Source organism: Coffea arabica, chromosome 6e, assembly GCF_036785885.1.
Source record: "Coffea arabica cultivar ET-39 chromosome 6e, Coffea Arabica ET-39 HiFi, whole genome shotgun sequence".
In the NCBI taxonomy this organism is placed as follows: Eukaryota; Viridiplantae; Streptophyta; class Magnoliopsida; order Gentianales; family Rubiaceae; genus Coffea; species Coffea arabica.
In genome coordinates, this window is record NC_092321.1 from 850,633 (window position 1) to 868,246 (window position 17,614).

The window sequence follows — 17,614 nt, forward strand, 5'->3', positions numbered from 1 at the left end:
CTCTTGATAAATTAACCAAAAAAATTTAAAAAAAGGGGAAGAGAGAGAGAGAGAGAAATCTCTCCCGGGCATCAGTTTTTTTTTTTTTTTTTTTTTTTAATGTTCCCCTTCCCGGCGCCCGTCAACGTACAGAAATTGATAAAATCATCGAGCAAAAATATAAATAGGTGGGTGGTCCCAAGACTTGTTTCCTCAAATGAAAGGGACAAAAAGAGCAAAAGTCTACTTTGAACTTACTTGGACTCGTTAATAATCAAAACAGAAATTTCTTGGCCTTCGCATTCTGCGTCGTTGAAATTAGTGGAAGGTCTGAATTTCAATGGAGTTGAACTGGTCCAAAGTTTTCTGCAGCTTTTTTTTTTTTTTTTTTTGTAATAAAAGGGACTATATATTAAAACAAACTTAAGTTATAGGTACAAAACGATGGAAACAAATTCCCTTAAGATCTGCATCTACTAGACTTCTCAAAGCATAAGAAATACTTTCATAACATATAAAATTCATATTGTATGTCTATTAATTACATCCAAATAAGAAAACTGTACCTTTGCATGCTACATCTAAATTTGCCCTTCTAACTATCGTTAATAATCCCTTCACAAATAGTGCATACTCTCTTGGAATGACAACAATCTTATCTGCATTCTTAAAATTCAAAACTGCCAATGGCTGCAGGGTTTAATTCTACAGGAACTGGACCCAATATATGTATGATATCTGACCGATATATATGAGCCTAATTTCAAATCATGTTACTTCCATCCACTTAAAACCTCATGTGCATGGATGCCCATATGCAAAGATGTACCAAGTACTAGTAGTCATTCCTCATACATCATCGCATAAATAATTACATACGCTAGAGAGAGAGAGAGAAAGAGAGGTCTTCCCTCCCTCTTCCTTTATTGTCAAGGTCTAGGGTTCCATTTCCCATTTGTTGTACGTAGCAACTGTAACTCGCATTTCTTGAGTGAGGCCCCCCTTACATGGAAGACTCATGCTAAGAAAGTCTTTTGGATCTCATTTTTCAAAGAGAACTGTCTCCGGTTCCGTAACCCTCAGGCAAGAACGAGACGGAATTAAGGGGTATAAGAGATATGGCAAAGGTTTCTCTTCAGCTAACTAGGTAGAAGGGAAGGCGCGCGCGCGCACACACACACAGATACCCTAATCACGTTAGCTGTCGGATTTCATCAGTCGTGGTGGCTTCTTTTGTAAATAATGATGACCCATAAAACCTGATACAGAAAAAAGCAAAAGAAAAAGGCCATTCGAAGTACCATAAGATAGATGGAGGGAAGTGAGGACACCGAGTGCTCCAAGACATGCCCTTCTTCTGGGAAAGATGAGGTGGACGAGAACGACGGTGATAAACAGAAAGACGGAGGAAACTCAAGCAACAGCACAGTTGAAGAGAATGAGAACAAGCCCTCTGTGAGGCCTTATGTCCGATCCAAGATGCCTAGACTCCGTTGGACACCTGATCTTCATCTCCGCTTCGTTCATGCAGTGGAGAGACTTGGTGGACAAGAGAGTAAGCTGTCTTTCTAATTCCTGTCCTCGTCAACTCACCTGGACTTGTAAACAAATTATACCCTTGAAATCTGTTAAAGGAGATGGTATTAATTCCTTTTGGTGCAGGAGCGACACCTAAATTAGTTCTTCAATTGATGAATATTAAAGGGCTAAACATTGCTCATGTCAAGAGTCATTTGCAGGTAATTCAAGGGTCTCTCTCAATCGGTGTGTTACAGATCGTATGGTCTTCGACTGATTATATTCTCCTCTTTTTTTTTTTCCTCTTTTTGTGGTTCTAATGGTTGTATCCAATAGATGTATAGAAGCAAGAAGATCGATGACCCCAGTCAAGGTATATATGCTATTTCTGGCTCTCTGTCTGCTTTTTCCCCACTTCTCCCTCAGTGTCCCTACTTTTTGAAGGGTTTCCCGTTACTGGTTGAACAATACCATTTCAGAAGGCATCTTATAAATGCAAAAAGCCCTTTCTTGGTACAGGGGTAACAGATCATAGCCATCTTTGGGAAGGTGTGGATCGAAATATTTTCAACTTGGGCCAAATTCCCATGCTTCCAGGTCTTCATCAAAACCGGAAGTCCACCTTCAGGTATAGTATACAGATTCAGCTTTCAACAGAAAATTTATGTGATCAAATAAGAGCAAAAAAGTAAAGGGAAGTCCTTCAAATGCCCTACAACATCTGTATGTGAACATATATATTACTATTAGTCAAGCTTGGGGGTTTGGGTGGTAGTTTTTGGTTCTGGTGTCTAATCTCACATCTTGGAATGTGTCCGTTGGATTTAAGGTACGGAGATGCGTCTTGGAATGGCCTAGAGAATTCGATGCAAATGTCCGCGGTGAGACAGAGTACTAACAAGAAGAGGCCAGGGTTTTATGATACATGGACTGGAAGGATCGTTGGCTCAAGGAATAATGAAGTTTATTCCGGGTTCCGGAATTCAAATCAACTATGGTCTTGGCAAACTCATGAATTACAATCCAAAATGCAATCACTTCCCCAACAAGAATACTGGCAAGATCAGTTAAAATCCTCAATTCAGGTGCAATTAAAAGTTCAAGACTTCAGCTCATGCAGAAGTAATATTCCGGGCGTAGGCAGAAGTATGATTCAGAAAAAGCGAGCAGGAGTGAAGAGGAAGGCATCAGATTGCAACATCCACTTGAATCTATCCCTTGGTCTAGGGCCGATTGGCGATGGCCACCAGGAGGACAGTTTGGAGGAGGATGACGGCCATTTATCATTGTCGTTGTGCTCACCATCTTCCTCCAAGATTACAAGGTTGATAGATGATGCTAGTAAAGAGAATGCAAGTGGGGCAAGTACTCTGGATCTGACTCTATGAATGACACATTCTAAGTGAGATCTTGAGGTACTTGCTTCATGGAAGGCACCCGCTGAATACCTCGTAGCGTGTTACATATAAGGTAACAGCCAGCATAACTTTTCCATGTTTCTTTGTTGATGTTACAGTAACAGTACATTGCACGTTAGCTAGTACAGTCTAGCGTTCCACTTATATCATTAATCATATTACTTCGGACAGAGTTTAACTTTAGTTGATTTAATGTCCTACTAGAGAAAAGGAGAGAGCAACTTCTCCGGGAAATGATACATTCACAACATTCCGTTCAAATGAAATCCACGTTCTGAACAAGTCTCGATGTTATTCGTGAGAGGTATTTAAAAGGGTGCCAACACAAGTAAATTTAATTGAAAATAATGGGTCAGCTTTCATAAAATATTGTGTATTTAAATCTCACTGTCAATGTAAGAACTGTGTTAATTTATCTTTATAAACGATCTATGGTTCTAAACCCATATCCTAACATGTAGAGGTGACTAAAGTCGAATCGGTCCAAATTTTTTATTGCCAAAAAAAAAATTTAAATGCCAGAAAGGAAGTTCATTTTGGATGAAAATTCTAGGAAGGCCAATGTTTACACAGCTAATATTAGTGTAATGCAGGCAGCCACGTTTAGAATTCTGGCAGTTTACCCAGGCAGTACGGAAGAAAATTGACCATCCAATGTCTAGGATTTTTTTCCAACTTGGACGATTGAAATGACCCAAATCTGGCTGTGTGCCTTGCCAGTATATATGCGATGACTTGGGCACATATTAGTCAGGAAAGATAATATGCTTAGATAAGTAGATGCTAGTAGTTATTTGGGCATTGTTGATGACTTGGGCACATATTAGGCAAGAAAGAAAATGTACTCAGATAAGTAGATGCTTGTAGTTATTTGGGCATTGTAGAGAAGAAACTAAGAAGAAAATTTTCACCCTTCGTATGTCAATAATTCATCAAACCATATTTAGCAGGAGAATGAACCTCCACTGTATATTAGACCTGCTCCCGTTATATCATATATGTCAGGACTGCTCTTCCTTGATGTTTTCAATAGTATAATTGACTGATAAATTCTTTCGTGTGACAAGTGACCAATATGATGTATCCAAGTCCTCAACCACTTTTTGGACTATTTTAAGCTTTTTACCTCGGTAGAGAGTGACACCATGCATTGTGATATCCGTAACCGAAACAAGTAGAGATATGCAGTATAGCTGTGTAAGAGCAGTTCATTTATTATTGTGTTAGAACCCAAAAAAAAAAAAAAAAAAAAAAAGAAAACTTATTATTGTGGGTAGAGACTAGAGCGAGATAATGGAAACAGGAATACCGGATCTTCAGCAAGATCATGGACCGCTGTGAGCCTGAGGGGGACGGCAGAGATGATTTTCCTAACACAAGCATAGGAATGAGCCACCTTGGCAAACCCTAACAGAGGTTACCCATTCAATATCAGGTTAGCCAGGAGTCATTGAACAAAGCAAAATCAGAGTTTAGAGAACCATGCAAAGAATTTCTTACCTTCCGTGCCTCTGTGGAGCTTTTCAGAGTCTGTCAGCTGTTTTTGCTCCGAACTCATCCGGATGTGCTTACGAGTATCCATTGATCTCGAGAGGAGATCAAATTATGGGCAGCTCGCAGAACAGAAATTCCATTGAACGACTTCTAACTATCCATAGGATAAGCAAAACTGCAAGGGAAAGAGGCTTACCGTTCAATCTGCACCAGGGCGATTTATTTTTATATATGCCATCTATAGTGCCTGCCTGCACATACCCTTAGGTGCTTCAAACCAAAAGCAAGCCACTGGTTGTATGGTTCGTGGAAGGGATAAGACTGTTGAGATTAGATATAAGTTTGGTTGATATTCATGAAAGTATTATGTTCGGTACATATAAGTCTTATTTAGTGGTTACCCAAATCAAACTAACCTAAACAAAATCATTAGATTTTTTTTCTTATCCGATATCAACTTTTGGCCCTGTTTATATATGGAATTTTTTTCAAATACTATTTGAATTGAATTATAAATGCATTTTTTCAACTAATTTTTTTATATTTCTAATTACCTTTTTATCTTATATACATAATATCACAAAAAAGTGTTACATAATTATTCCAAATATTTTTTTTTCAAATAATCTCCAATCCAAACACAGCCGTTGTCTCCCAGGAGTTGGACATGTTATTATGTAAAAAAAAAATTTCTGATTTTCTAACCACGTTTCCAAATGTGTAGGTCGAGCCACGGTATCCACTAGAGAGGAGCCAAGTTTACAGTAGTATATATGTACTATTGTGTTATCCAAAATTGTAAGATCCTTAAAACAATCAAACAAATTTAAACATTAGAATATTTGACTTAATTAGACTCGCACCTTTTTTAAGATGACAGTTTAGATGGCCAACTCAAATTTCTTGAGGCAAAATATTGGCGTGGCACTTACTCTTGTTCCATGATCAAGTAGAAAAAGAAAAAAGAAATCCGATCACTCAGAGTTACCGGGTGTGAAACTATCCTTGTACCTTTCTAAAACAGTGATAAATCATTTATGCATTGTTAGTATCTCAAATTTGCACAACTAGGCCTAAGAAATTTAATAAGCTTTCGATTCACTCGTGCAAGTAATTCTACAAGTCAACAGTAGTCTGTCAAGTACTAATGCATTAGCCCCCCCCCCCCCCCCCAAATCAAAAACCAAGCCACCTTGTACCCACAACCTACCCAGGGAAACAAAAAACAGAAGAAACTTGCACAAGAGAAACAGTTGCAGTTTGCATAAACGGGGACCAAAGGTCAATTGTTCAACGCAGTAAAAGTCGATAGGCCAACTAAGATTGGCTTAGTCTGTGTTTTTCAACTTAGATCGGACCGGTCGGTTCAACCGATTGAACTGAGAACCGAGTAGGCATTCAATCCGAATTGTCCTAAAGATTCGTCAAACAAACCTTCGACCAAACTCGATCAAAAATCTAGTTTGACTAGAAATCGGAAGAACCGCTTCGAACTGGATTATTTTTTCCATCTTTTCCTTTTTTACATTTTTTGTTTTCCTTTTTTTATTTTTTCTTTTAACTACTCTCAAATCTTTTCACATGTCCTTCCATAAATCTCTCTCAAACAACTCCAATGGAAGATCTAAGTTCAAAAAGGGATGAAACATTTAAAAAAAAAAGTAAGTAAAAATTTCACTTAGAAACATTTTATCAATTTTATGATTTGACCCCAAGAGTACTAGAAAACTATTATTATACCTATAAGCATTTTAGAACTTATAGCTATAGCCCTAAATTCTTGTATTTCTTTTCAAATAAGCCCTTCAATTTGGTTCTAAACTTGTTGAATATGCATTCAATTGCTACTTAATTATACTACCTTATTTGTATTTTCTTGTAAAGTATTTTAGAAACATCAAACATACATTAAACCTACCTTTCTTAGTATTAATATGTTTTTAGAAATTTTACATAATATATTAATTTTTAAAATTAAATATATTTATGACATTATCTGGTTCTTGGATCGAACACATTGACCCTGACCCCTGCCCTTGATCGAGTCGATGGTCTGAGTTTCAAAACAGTGGGCTTAGTCGGTAAAGCTCATTCAAATTTCTTGAAGCAAGTTTGGATTTCGAGTTGAGAGTCCAATTGTTGGCAATTACCTTTCAATGATCGGCGATCTGTGAGAATTACACTAAATTGTTGAATAACATTTGAGTAATCTACCTCAATCTTGCTAATAACCATTATAAACTGCTGAAAAATACTAGAATGACCTTACGTTGAAGAGGGTCTACTCAATACTTCATGTACATAGAGCGCACAATGAGAATATCGCAAGGAGAACAAGGTACTACGTGTAGCAAATGGTTGACAGCGCAAGCGCACCACAAACATCCTACCGCACAATCTATTGTCAATCGTTCGGTGGTTCGCTCAGATTAGATCTCAAGCGACTTTTCCACGCTCAAAATTTTCCACATTCCAAATTTCCACGTTCAGACACCATATTAAATTGATAGTACAAAACATTTAAGTTACTCTAGTGTAATGCCCAAGCTCGCTGGCAAGGATACTCCTAGCATCTTCAACTAGGCCGCTGTCTCATGCGATCGGCAAGGCGTTCTCCTGTAGCTGGACGCAACTGCTACAAAATGATTGAAATCCTCATAAAAGAAAACTGGCCAGGACATTGCCCGATCTGCATACAAAATTCGTGTTTGACGAGATGTCATGTTACTCACCCCAAACCAATACCCATCATCAAATCATAATCCTAGCTTTTTCCCATGAAAAGATTAATGGAACAGTCTAATTTAGGAGTACCACAAACCATTCTCTCTTGTTTTCAAGCTTTGCATCTTTTCCGACTGACTTCTCCATGTTTGGAGCAAATTTTCCAACATGACTCCGTGTGATGGTAGATTCTAGTTTTGCTCTTGCAAGTCAATAACATTCTCACAAATACCATCCCAACGGTCAAAGGAAAACTTTCAAACCTTGAACCAATAATATATAACTATATAATCGTGCCCCACCTGTAAGAATTTAGAAGAGCCTAAGGAATACTCCATAAGCTCGCTGATGCTTATCTGGTTATCCCAATTGCATACAGAAACAGTTCAGCTACAGTGCCCGATTAGCTGAACAAGGACAACAATGCATGGCCAAATTGTTTCTGCTGCACCGGTTGGCATGCAAGGGATGCCAGGTCTAGTAATTCTGCATGCCGGAATGGATAAGAAGAAATGGGCACTAAATTCAGCCTTCATGACACTTTATGCCTTCGCAGCAGTCATGCCCTGCTGGGTAGTCTGGGCTTACAACGTGTCCTTTGGCCACTGCCTTATCCCTCTCTGGGGTAAGGCCGGTCTTGCTGTCTCCTAAGACATTTTGATTCCCCAAGCTTTACTGCAGTCAACTCACTACCAAGATGGTAACATTGAATCAGCCGCAATTCAACCATGGTATACAACAGCTACCATGGTCTTTTTCCAGTAAGCCTTTGCTGCAGTAACTGTCATCCTTCTAGCTGGGTCGGTGCTTGCTCAAATAAGCATTAAAGCTTGGATGGCCTTTGTGCCATTGTGGATCCCGTTTCCCTACAGTGTTGGGGCATACAGTATGGGGGCTGGAGGCTTCCTCTTCCAGTGCGGAGTCATGACTATTCAGGAGGTTCTGTTGTGAGTCTTGCTTCCAGAGCTGCAAGTTTCACGGCTGCTTACCGGGTAGGTGCCTTTTTCTGTCACAGAGCCACTGACATCCGCGCCTTCTGAACCTCGTCACAAAATCATATTTAGTCTGCTGTCCTCTACAGGTTGGAACAAGGTTCCAGGCAGATCGAGATGAATTCCCGCCAAACAATCTATTGTTAGCACTAACTCGAGCAGGTATACTTTGGATGGGTTGGACCGGATTCAACAGAGGTGATGCATTTGCTGCTAATGTTGACTCCTCCCTGGCAGTTCTCCATACTCATATTTGTGCAGCAACTATTCTCCTAATGTGGACTTGCTGGGATGTGATTTTCTTCAAGAAACCATCAGTTATTGGAGCAATCCAAGGAACGATAACGGGGTTGGTTTGTATAAATCTTTCCCAATCACACGTCAGTGAAAGGATTCTGGTAAGTAAACGGAGCTTCTCTTAAAAATTGTTCCCACTGGACTTGCAGGCTCAGTTCAAGGATGGGCAGCACTTGTAATGGGCATAGCCTCAGGAGCTATTCCTTGGTACACCATGATGAGTTTGACCAGGAAACTAAAAATACTACAAAAGATAGATGATACTCTTGGTGTATTTCATACTCATGCTGTTGCTGGAACCTTAGGTGGGGCACTGACAGGACTATTTGCCCATCCAAGCCTTTGTAGCATGTTCTTAGCAGTTCCTGATTCCAAAGGGACCTTCTCTAGAAGCAAAGGAGGAATTCAACTCCTCAAGCAGTTGGTTGGAGCAAGCTTTATCATTGGCTGGAATGTAGTCATCACCTGTGTCATTCTATCCCCTCCGCATGTCTGAGGAGCAACTGAAGATTGGAGATAATGCAGCCGATGGAGAAGAAGCTTATGCTCTTGCTGGACAAGAGCAACAGGAGAAAACCATACACAATGGTAGCACAACATTATTTAGATGGCCAAATTCCCTGAATTTTGAGTTTCGTATGCTCAGAGCTATCCATTGTATGAAGATGAGGAAAGAACCATCATAATTAGAGTAAGGCTATTCTTTTCATAGATTTGAAAAAATAAAAAATTTATGTGTAGTTGAAACAGCCAAGCAACCATATTGAGTTATTTGACAAAGAGACGGAGTTTGCACTCAAGAAATAAGATTTGGCTTATTAGCTATTGAAAGAAGTGAGTCAAATAAGTGCCTGCATAACCTGATGTTTGTGCAGCCCATATTTCACCCAATCCAAATCCAGATTGCTATAAATAGTAAAACTGTTCTGACTTCTGATTCATTCTCTAGAAAAGGCAATTGGGTGCATTATGAAGACTACCACAGTATATTAAATCACGGGATTGAGTATATAGTCAAGTACTGCAATGTTTCCCCTAAAATACAGGAAGATAAGGACTTATCATGATAAACAAAATTAAGATCACAACATGCAATCCAAGTTGGAGACAAAATTAAACAGTAGAAACCATCTATTATTAAAGCATAACACGTATTCTCTAATGTGGGAAGATTTGCATCCGAAAAAGGCTAAAGTCTAAGAATTAAAAACAAAAAGAATAGTACCACATGAAAGTGTGTACATCACCTTACACATTGCAAACTCCCCAGTAATATACTCCAAACTGGAGATAGCTACAACTAGTCAAATTGTTCCCACTCCTGGTTCACCTTAATGGAACATGGCACAGGGGTTGGAGCATTAGGATCAGCTACTCCAGAATCAAATGTCTCCCAGTTAGTTGTTACAGATACAGCATTAGTGCAGTCACTGAAGGGGTTGGAGTTTCTTGCCCTGAGGGTGTCCATTGTTTCCACTAAGCTCTGAACTCGACGGACCTGCAAAAAGAGTCATAAACGGATATTGTATCCTCCAATTTGATATCCTAACACATTCAAATAAATACTCTTGGTATCCAAGAAAAGCAAATAATAGACTATTGTAAAACACACAAATTTTTTCTTTTCAAGGTAAGCATATGCACATAAGAGTTTACAGCTGGCATAAACAATTGTGCTCTAAATTCACCATGCTCAAGTGAGTTTAAAGGAAATTGGATTTTATAATATGACCAGAAAAAAATGGGAACCTCTAATTGTGAATTCCCAAATGCTTTGCTTGATGGTTGATATATGCCAAAATGTAAAACTTAGAAGCATCAACAACTAACCTCCAGCTTCCTTTGAATTTTCCCTTCTCCTTCGGCCTCAATGCTGTCCAATTTCAGCAACTGTCTCATAAGCATCTCTGTTAAGTAAACAATATTCCTCTCGTCAACCTTGTTCCCAGTATGCACAACTGCTTGTAGGGCAGACACCTATAAGAAAATAATAAGATATGTTAACCCAGCGCATCCTGGAGGAAGCAAATCACATACCAACAGGAACACTAGTACTAACCTGTTCGGATAGCTTATCAACTTCTGCTCTAACCTCAAATACAGCAGCACCTCCTCTTGATACCTCACTAGGTTCATTTATCTCTTGTGGGTTCATCTGCTTATCTCCTGCATCCTCCATGAGTACTAGCTTTGAATTATCCTTGATGCCTGCCATCTGTAAAAGGTCGCCATCTTCCTTTTCTTTCCCTCTAAAGAAAAGCTTCTGTAGCTGAGGCTCCAAACCAGTTTCTTGAGCAATAACTCTCTTCAAATCCCCTAATTTTTCATATACGAACCAAAATTGTCATAAAACACCTCCAACAAAAGCCTATCCAAAGATATCATAACACCAAGCACCTCGTTGTAAATGTAACCATTAGGAGCGCCAATTTATTCTAAAATATCTAATTCTCACAGGGCATTTTAATCACCTTTACTACTCTAAGCAAAAGCCGCCACCAAACCTCCCCCCCCCCCCTCTCCCCCAACAAAAACCCCAAAAAAAAAAAAGATTGACAACGCAGTGAACAAACAGGTAAAAATACATAGTAAGGCAACCCACCATAACACAAGATGATAAGATCAATCTATTTATTAGAAATTACAGCTGCAGCGGTGGACAAAGATACACACGTATAGCTATCTACCTATGAGAATCGGCCTTTTTTCGGCTCTCAATCACCCTTACAATTGCATTTGGAGTCGTGATTGTAATTAATCCCAATTATGCTATAAGGACAAAATTCTCCAATTTCGGTGGAGCACAAAACGCATTCTTAACTGGAAATCTTCAAAAACTGTAAGCACTACCACTACCCTTTTATTAAGAACATGCTACAAGAGAAAAAGAGCCTAAAAGCTCAATTGCAGCAAGTTCAAAGTACCCCGCCCGGCGCGGGAAGGGGGGGGGGGAGAAAGAGAGAGGAAGTACCAAAAGTAGAATTGGAGCGTACAGAGATGTCGACAAGTGTAGAACCATGGGAGACCTTGACCATTAACGCCTGGCCTTCATCATCTCTCCTCTGGACAGAATTGCTGCCCTCTCCCCGCTCATTCGAACCCACCATCATCCAGGGTTACGCACTTTATTCACCTTAGTCCTTATTTCCTATGCAACTGAGTCGAAGAAATACGGGCTTTTGCCTGTCCTCCTAGTACAAGGCTTTTAGCAGTAATTGACACAGATCAAACGTTTCCCATCTTGCCTGCGCGCGCGCGTGTTTTTTTTTTTTTTTTCCTTACTCTCTTTGAAAAATCTGTCCATCGGATGGTAACATTTAGTTAGGGTTACACAGTCAAACATTTAGCTCCGTTTAGGAGTTGAGGATTTGGACGGAAAAGAAAGGGCAAGAAGAGAAAGTTTGAATAAAGTGTATTAATTAAAATAATTATAAAAGTACTTTTTATGATGTGTTGTATTTGATATAAAAATGTGGTTAAAATATAAAAAGATGTATTAAAAAATATGTTTATAATGCAAACGAAATATTATTTAGTAAAATTAAGCTATCCAAACACATTTTTAGTTTTTTTTTTTATTTGTTAGCTTTCAGTAAGAAAGAAAATAAAAGAAATGGGAGGAATCATGAGAATGAACAAAACTTTTCCATCCAAATTGGACGAAAATGGAAAGAAACTTTGAGTAAGCTTGTCAAATTTTTTTAAAATGCCTATTTTATCCATAAAAAGGTCTTGAATAAATATTTAATAACTTGCATATCCAAAATCATTTCACTAATTCCCAAAACTCCCAAACAATATAATAATCCCTTCACTTCTCTCATAACTTTAAAGTTTTCCCTTCTTTTCTTTTCTATCCTAAACTACTAAACTAAGCCTTAGTTAGGGTGTTTCATAATTAAATTTTGTCTCATTCCAAAAGGATGCTCAGATATAATTATGTATTAATTGACAATTATGTGCTTTGTTCGATTTCATAATGAGTCCATTTCTATCCTAAACTACTAAACTAAGCCTTAGTTAGGGTGTTTCATAATTAAATTTTGTCTCATTCCAAAAGGATGCTCAGATATAATTATGTATTAATTGACAATTATGTGCTTTGTTCGATTTCATAATGAGTCCAAAGCCCTGATACACTTGGAAGTTAGATGGGCCTCGTAATCATGGTTCAAAGTCGCGGTCGCAGCCTGGATCGTTCCATATCGGTCTCGGCATATCGGTCGCGATCTCGACGAGACGCAAATTTTTGAAATATTTAATATTCTAAAAATTATAAAAAATATGATAAATAAAAATAATTAAAAAATTAGTAAAAATAATAAAAATTCGAGTTGATTTGGGATGACTCGACCGTTTCAACCCTTCACGGTGACGTATCGGCGAGTCACGTATTTCGATAACGTTTCGTCATGATCTCGTCGGACTAGGCCGAGACGTCAGCGACTCGACCGAGTCTTCGAACCATGCTTGTAACTCTCGGCCGAGTCTTCGAATCATGCTCGTAGCAGCGAGTCCGAAACTCGCAGTTTGAAAGCACGAACACTCCGCATTTTTGTGGGCAAGTTTTGAGTTTTTTGATACTCAATTGATGGTTTTGTTACATTTTTGTTACTTAATGAGGCGAAGAATAACTTCGGAAATTGCATATGGTGTGATCTTGTCTTTAAATTGATTAATCAACAAAAATTTCTGAAATGAATAATAGAAGGGTAGGGTAGAAAAGAAGAATTATTAGAGTTTTTCTCAGAGTTCAAATCCTATGCATGACAATTAAAAATAGAGATGGTGTAGAAAAGAGTGGAAAAGTGAAAAAAAAAATTCCACAAATGCTTAACGCCCGATATTTCTCTGACTCTGCATCTACACACTTTCACGGTTACTTTCGGATCTTTAGCGAATTAAAAGAAGAAAAAGAAAGAAAGTCAGGACTTCGCTCGCACAATGCCCTTGGAGTTTAGAAGAGATGTATTGATTCCATTTGTTTGTAAAATATATTTCGAACTGGATAAGCCAAAAGAAACATGCAACTTTAATTTTTTTTAAGACGAGATATTTTGTTTACTGTTTAGATGTTTGTTGGTTTTGTGAACTAATAATTAAAGACTAGGCAAGAAAACAACCATATTTAGCTTGAATTTAAGCTATATGCAAGGTCAAAAAAAAAAAAACTTTATTGAAAGGCATTCATAAAGACTCTTAACAACTTCACACTGATAGATTTTCTTTCTAGTTTTACATTTCCCGATTCTACAAATTTCTGAATCGTTCGTTCAGAAATTGGCCATCAGAACTGCCTCCCCAAGAACGTGCCCTTCGATTGCTTCCATCACCTTCTCCTTCGTCACCTTCATTTATTATAGTAGTAATAAAGTAGATATCGATTAATTACACATTTATATTTCCAATGAACTTAGTAGTACTAGTAAAATAAAATAGGGTACACACATCATTAATGTCTGATTCTATTCTACACAGAAATCTTGAGCAGGACGAGTAATCAGTAATCAAGTCACGTAGGTAGTAGGTACCTTGTTCCCGAGATGCAGCTGATCGTCCAAGGCATAGAGCTTGAATTCGAAGCGATGTCCATGATTTGGCAAGACGGGGCCACGCCATCCCGGGACTTTCCAGTCATTGTGACCTTCTTTGATCCCAGCATAGTCACCGGCGGCCGTCTCCTCCTCCTTTTCTTTCCCCGAAAATCCTTCGGGCAAGCCCTTAATGGTGGGAGGTATGTTTATGACGACCCAGTGAGCCCAGGGGACGATGGGTCCATCGGGGTCCGACGCGTCAATGTCCTGCACCACCAGCGCCAAGCTCTGAGTCCCCGGTGGCAGATTGTACCACTCCAGCGGGGGTGAAATGTTCTTCCTAGCACCTTGTCCCTCCCCAGTATACTTTCTCGGCAGCCTTCCCTCACTATCTATACCGGGAGATACCAGCCGAAATTCCTCACTTCCATCTGCCGCCATTCTTTTCCTTCTTGGTAATACTACTAATACTCCTGCTTAAATAGGAGATTATATTAAATGCACTTTGCCCCTCCTCACAAAATCTATCATGGATATTAAGCGGGCAAAAGCACATACATATATATATTGGTTCGTTACGTTTTGACTGCGGAGTTAGGACAGGTGTCGTAAGAAGTTTCATGTTGGCAGGAGAAGACACGCGGTGTACGGAGTCATGACACGTGGAGTGCACCTGGAGAGTTCTCTAGCCTTCTCGGGCCCAAGTTGGTCATTGCAGAATAATTCATCTCACCGCTTCCAGTTGCGGGCTGGACGTACATTTCGATGCTCTGTGGCCCAACGTGATGAGCGGGTGAGTGCCACCAAAGAGACTCTTTTTTTTTTTTTTAAACGTATTTGGAAAAGCAAAAAAAAAAAAAAAAAACATGCATTCTTCGAACGAATCATCACTATGATGACTCTTTGTATCGGTAGCTATTTGTTTCGTCAGTTTTTCTATACGTATATCTAAGTTCCTAATCTTAATGATGTGATATGGAGCATTAGTGGGTTTTTTTTTTACATTCTTTTGTGTTATTGTTTATAAACTTAAATGCATATGTATATTTACATTACTTGCTATTACAGTCTGATTCTATTAAAGGTATTAAGAGAACTTTCTTTTTATTAAATTTGTGCCCCACCTGAAAACTTATTCTATTCCCACCAAGATCTTGTATTATTATCTTTTTATGCTATTCCCACGGCCATGCTTCGTGTGTAGTTAATTATCTTTTCCTTATGTATGCCGTTGAAATTACGAATGCAAACAAGTCGAATCGAATCGAGTTTCAACCTAATCGAATCGAGTGTTAACATGATTTTACAAAACTCAAACTTGACGAACTCAAAATGTCAATTTGAGCTCGAGCTCGACTCAAATTCCGGTCGAGCTTGAGTTTAAAAAAATAAAAAAATAATTATTTTAATTTTAAAAATAAATAAAATAATAATTTTTTAAATAAATATAAGAAATACATATAAGTTTACTATGAAAATAAAAAATAAAAATATATACATATAATCAACGTCGAGTAGGCTCGCGAACGAACGATTTTAGTATTTTGGAATTCGAGTTTGACTTGATCAACTTGAACTTGATGTTGATTGAATTTGAGTGGAGTTCAGACTCGATCCACTCGCGGACGGCTGATTCGTTTGCATTCCAAGTTGAGATGAGTCTATAGTGTGAAATTGTTTTCCTAACTTTTTCAATAAATAGATATATATATATATATATATATATATATATATATATTGTTTTCCTAGCAAAATGATGTGAAGGCACACTGTGCAAAGGTGAAATAGTCTGTGTATATTGAACCTACATGGCCTTTGACACAAAGCCAAAAAAAAAAAAAAAACACCTGACCTGCATGGCGACAAAAATCTTGAAAAGTCTGAAATTACGTTCTCCAGAAAATTTTTGCATTTTGAATCTTGTGTGGCAACAACTCAAGTGGGAGAAAAAAAAAATAAGAATAATTATTACTCATTCAGAATTTCAGACTCCGGAAAAAAAATCATGGAATGGCTCGAAGGAATAAGGGCACAAACGTGTATTAGCAACCATTTCCAAAAGCTAGTGGCGGCTAAGACTTGATCAAAATTTGAAAAATATACAGCGTAGATTGCCTCTATATATATATGTATATGTATATATATATATATGATATGATGCCCAAACTTTTTAGAATTTCGTCCCACGTTAAAAAAGAAAGAAGAAGAAAATGAAGTGGTGATTATCACCGCCCCTTCCCCCCTACTGCTGTTAGGCTCCTATTCTCCCCTCGTGGCCTAGTTGCGGTTGGCGAGACTTGCAACTTGGTGATTTACATTGCCCTCTTTTTTGTGTTTTTGTCAATGGAAAAATAGGGAATCACGAAGATAAATTGGAAAGATTTTGCCCATGTGAATGTTGGCGCGACAATTCCCAGATGCAGTATTATCCATAGTCAAGAAATTCTGTGAAATCACGTGCACTTTTCCAGCGATCCACACCTTTCTTTGCAATGGTACGTGCCTTGACTCGGTGTCCCCCCGACTCACCGCCCAAAGGTCAATCCATGGTGTTTTTTTTTTTCTTTTTAATCTCCTTTTCATACATAGGGTTATGTAACAGAACTTCTGTCGGTCGTCCATTTGAATTTGCTGTTTTTAAAGGTATTTTTAAAAAATTTTATTGTAGCAGAATTTTTAGACTATATTTTGAGATATTTTTAAAAAATATTTAAAAATAGTAGAGTTTTTAAAATATATTTTAGAATATTTTTTAAATATTAAAAAATTTTAGATTACTTTTTAGAGTGTCTTTTAAAGTACTTTTTAAAATTTTTTATAGTGTTTAAAAAATTAGTTTTTGAAAAACTGAAATATCCAAACATATGTTTTTTACATATGTTATTTCATTCAATGTTAGTTCAGGACAGAACGTGTTGACCGATGATCGATGGTCGTATTTCCTTCGAGTCTTCGAGGGCCTGCCGGCCTGGGGGGACAGTTAAAAGCAGGTAATTCAGTTGAACAAGAAACAATAATTAGGGCTCTACCAACTATCAACGCGAAATCCGGAGCCTCATGTGCTTTTGCCTGACAACCAACCGCCCAGCCTCTCCCCTGGTTCTCGCAGAGTCGCAGCAGTGCCTCAAGTCCTTCGTATATATCTTCGCATGCAGTTGACACAACCGTAGAACAGAAGAAAAAAAGTGATTTAAAAAAAAAAAAAAAAGGAACACCAAGATATGATCTTTTAGCAACGACATTAAGGTCTCCCAGCAGTCCAAACTCAGAGCCTTTTGTCACAACAACTGATGGGTCCTTCAGAAAAACAACTGATGGGTAGAAAGAGAATCATAAACAGCATAATCAAATCTTTCTTCAAATACACAAGAAGATCTCATGACCAACTGGTTAGGTAACTACTAATTTCATCATCATTTTTTCTTAAATTCCTTTCGACGTAATTAAACTGATCAAGTAACTACACTTGATTAGTTACCTCTGCTAGGGCAAATTTGAGCTTTTCGTCAGTCCTCAGATTGTGTAACGCGACTTAATTTTAGAGGTTGCCTTTTGCTGTTGATACCACCCCAAAATCCCCTAAAAGAAGTGCTGATAATCAAGTAACGAGCCTTTACTCTTTCACGAGAAAGGAACGCGCAAATAGTAGTACAGTGAT

The 17,614-nt window shown here is 38.2% G+C and overlaps 5 protein-coding genes and 1 pseudogene across 5 annotated transcripts; 3 read left to right on the plus strand and 3 right to left on the minus strand.

The window, feature by feature from the left end:
• Window positions 1–811: 811 nt before the first annotated feature.
• Window positions 812–3,098, plus strand: LOC113695622 (uncharacterized). Its single transcript, XM_027214748.2, has 5 exons — window positions 812–1,534; window positions 1,642–1,718; window positions 1,834–1,870; window positions 2,017–2,125; window positions 2,327–3,098. Exons 1-5 carry the CDS (start codon window positions 1,291–1,293, stop codon window positions 2,883–2,885), a joined length of 1,026 nt encoding a protein of 341 aa, XP_027070549.1. The 5' UTR covers window positions 812–1,290; the 3' UTR covers window positions 2,886–3,098.
• A 285-nt stretch (window positions 3,099–3,383) lies between these two features.
• LOC140009248 (uncharacterized) lies at window positions 3,384–4,743 on the minus strand. The gene is made up of 3 exons (XM_072054209.1): window positions 4,416–4,743; window positions 4,225–4,322; window positions 3,384–4,108 (listed from the first exon to the last, which is right to left on the minus strand). Exons 1-3 carry the CDS (start codon window positions 4,495–4,497, stop codon window positions 3,917–3,919), a joined length of 372 nt encoding a protein of 123 aa, XP_071910310.1. The 5' UTR covers window positions 4,498–4,743; the 3' UTR covers window positions 3,384–3,916.
• Window positions 4,744–6,722: 1,979 nt separating this feature from the next.
• LOC113695623 (ammonium transporter 3 member 2-like) lies at window positions 6,723–8,173 on the plus strand (annotated as a pseudogene).
• Window positions 8,174–8,298: 125 nt separating this feature from the next.
• On the plus strand, window positions 8,299–8,918 carry LOC140004479 (ammonium transporter 3 member 3-like). The gene is made up of 2 exons (XM_072055663.1): window positions 8,299–8,482; window positions 8,572–8,918. Exons 1-2 carry the CDS (start codon window positions 8,299–8,301, stop codon window positions 8,916–8,918), a joined length of 531 nt encoding a protein of 176 aa, XP_071911764.1.
• Window positions 8,919–9,535: 617 nt separating this feature from the next.
• On the minus strand, window positions 9,536–11,718 carry LOC113697322 (BAG family molecular chaperone regulator 4). Its single transcript, XM_027216902.2, has 4 exons — window positions 11,394–11,718; window positions 10,482–10,738; window positions 10,253–10,399; window positions 9,536–9,920 (listed from the first exon to the last, which is right to left on the minus strand). The coding sequence occupies exons 1-4, from the start codon at window positions 11,530–11,532 to the stop codon at window positions 9,723–9,725; spliced, it is 741 nt and encodes a 246-aa protein (XP_027072703.1). The 5' UTR covers window positions 11,533–11,718; the 3' UTR covers window positions 9,536–9,722.
• Window positions 11,719–13,571: 1,853 nt separating this feature from the next.
• On the minus strand, window positions 13,572–14,503 carry LOC113694494 (uncharacterized). The gene is made up of 2 exons (XM_027213311.2): window positions 13,954–14,503; window positions 13,572–13,770 (listed from the first exon to the last, which is right to left on the minus strand). The coding sequence occupies exons 1-2, from the start codon at window positions 14,395–14,397 to the stop codon at window positions 13,696–13,698; spliced, it is 519 nt and encodes a 172-aa protein (XP_027069112.1). The 5' UTR covers window positions 14,398–14,503; the 3' UTR covers window positions 13,572–13,695.
• Window positions 14,504–17,614: the final 3,111 nt, after the last annotated feature.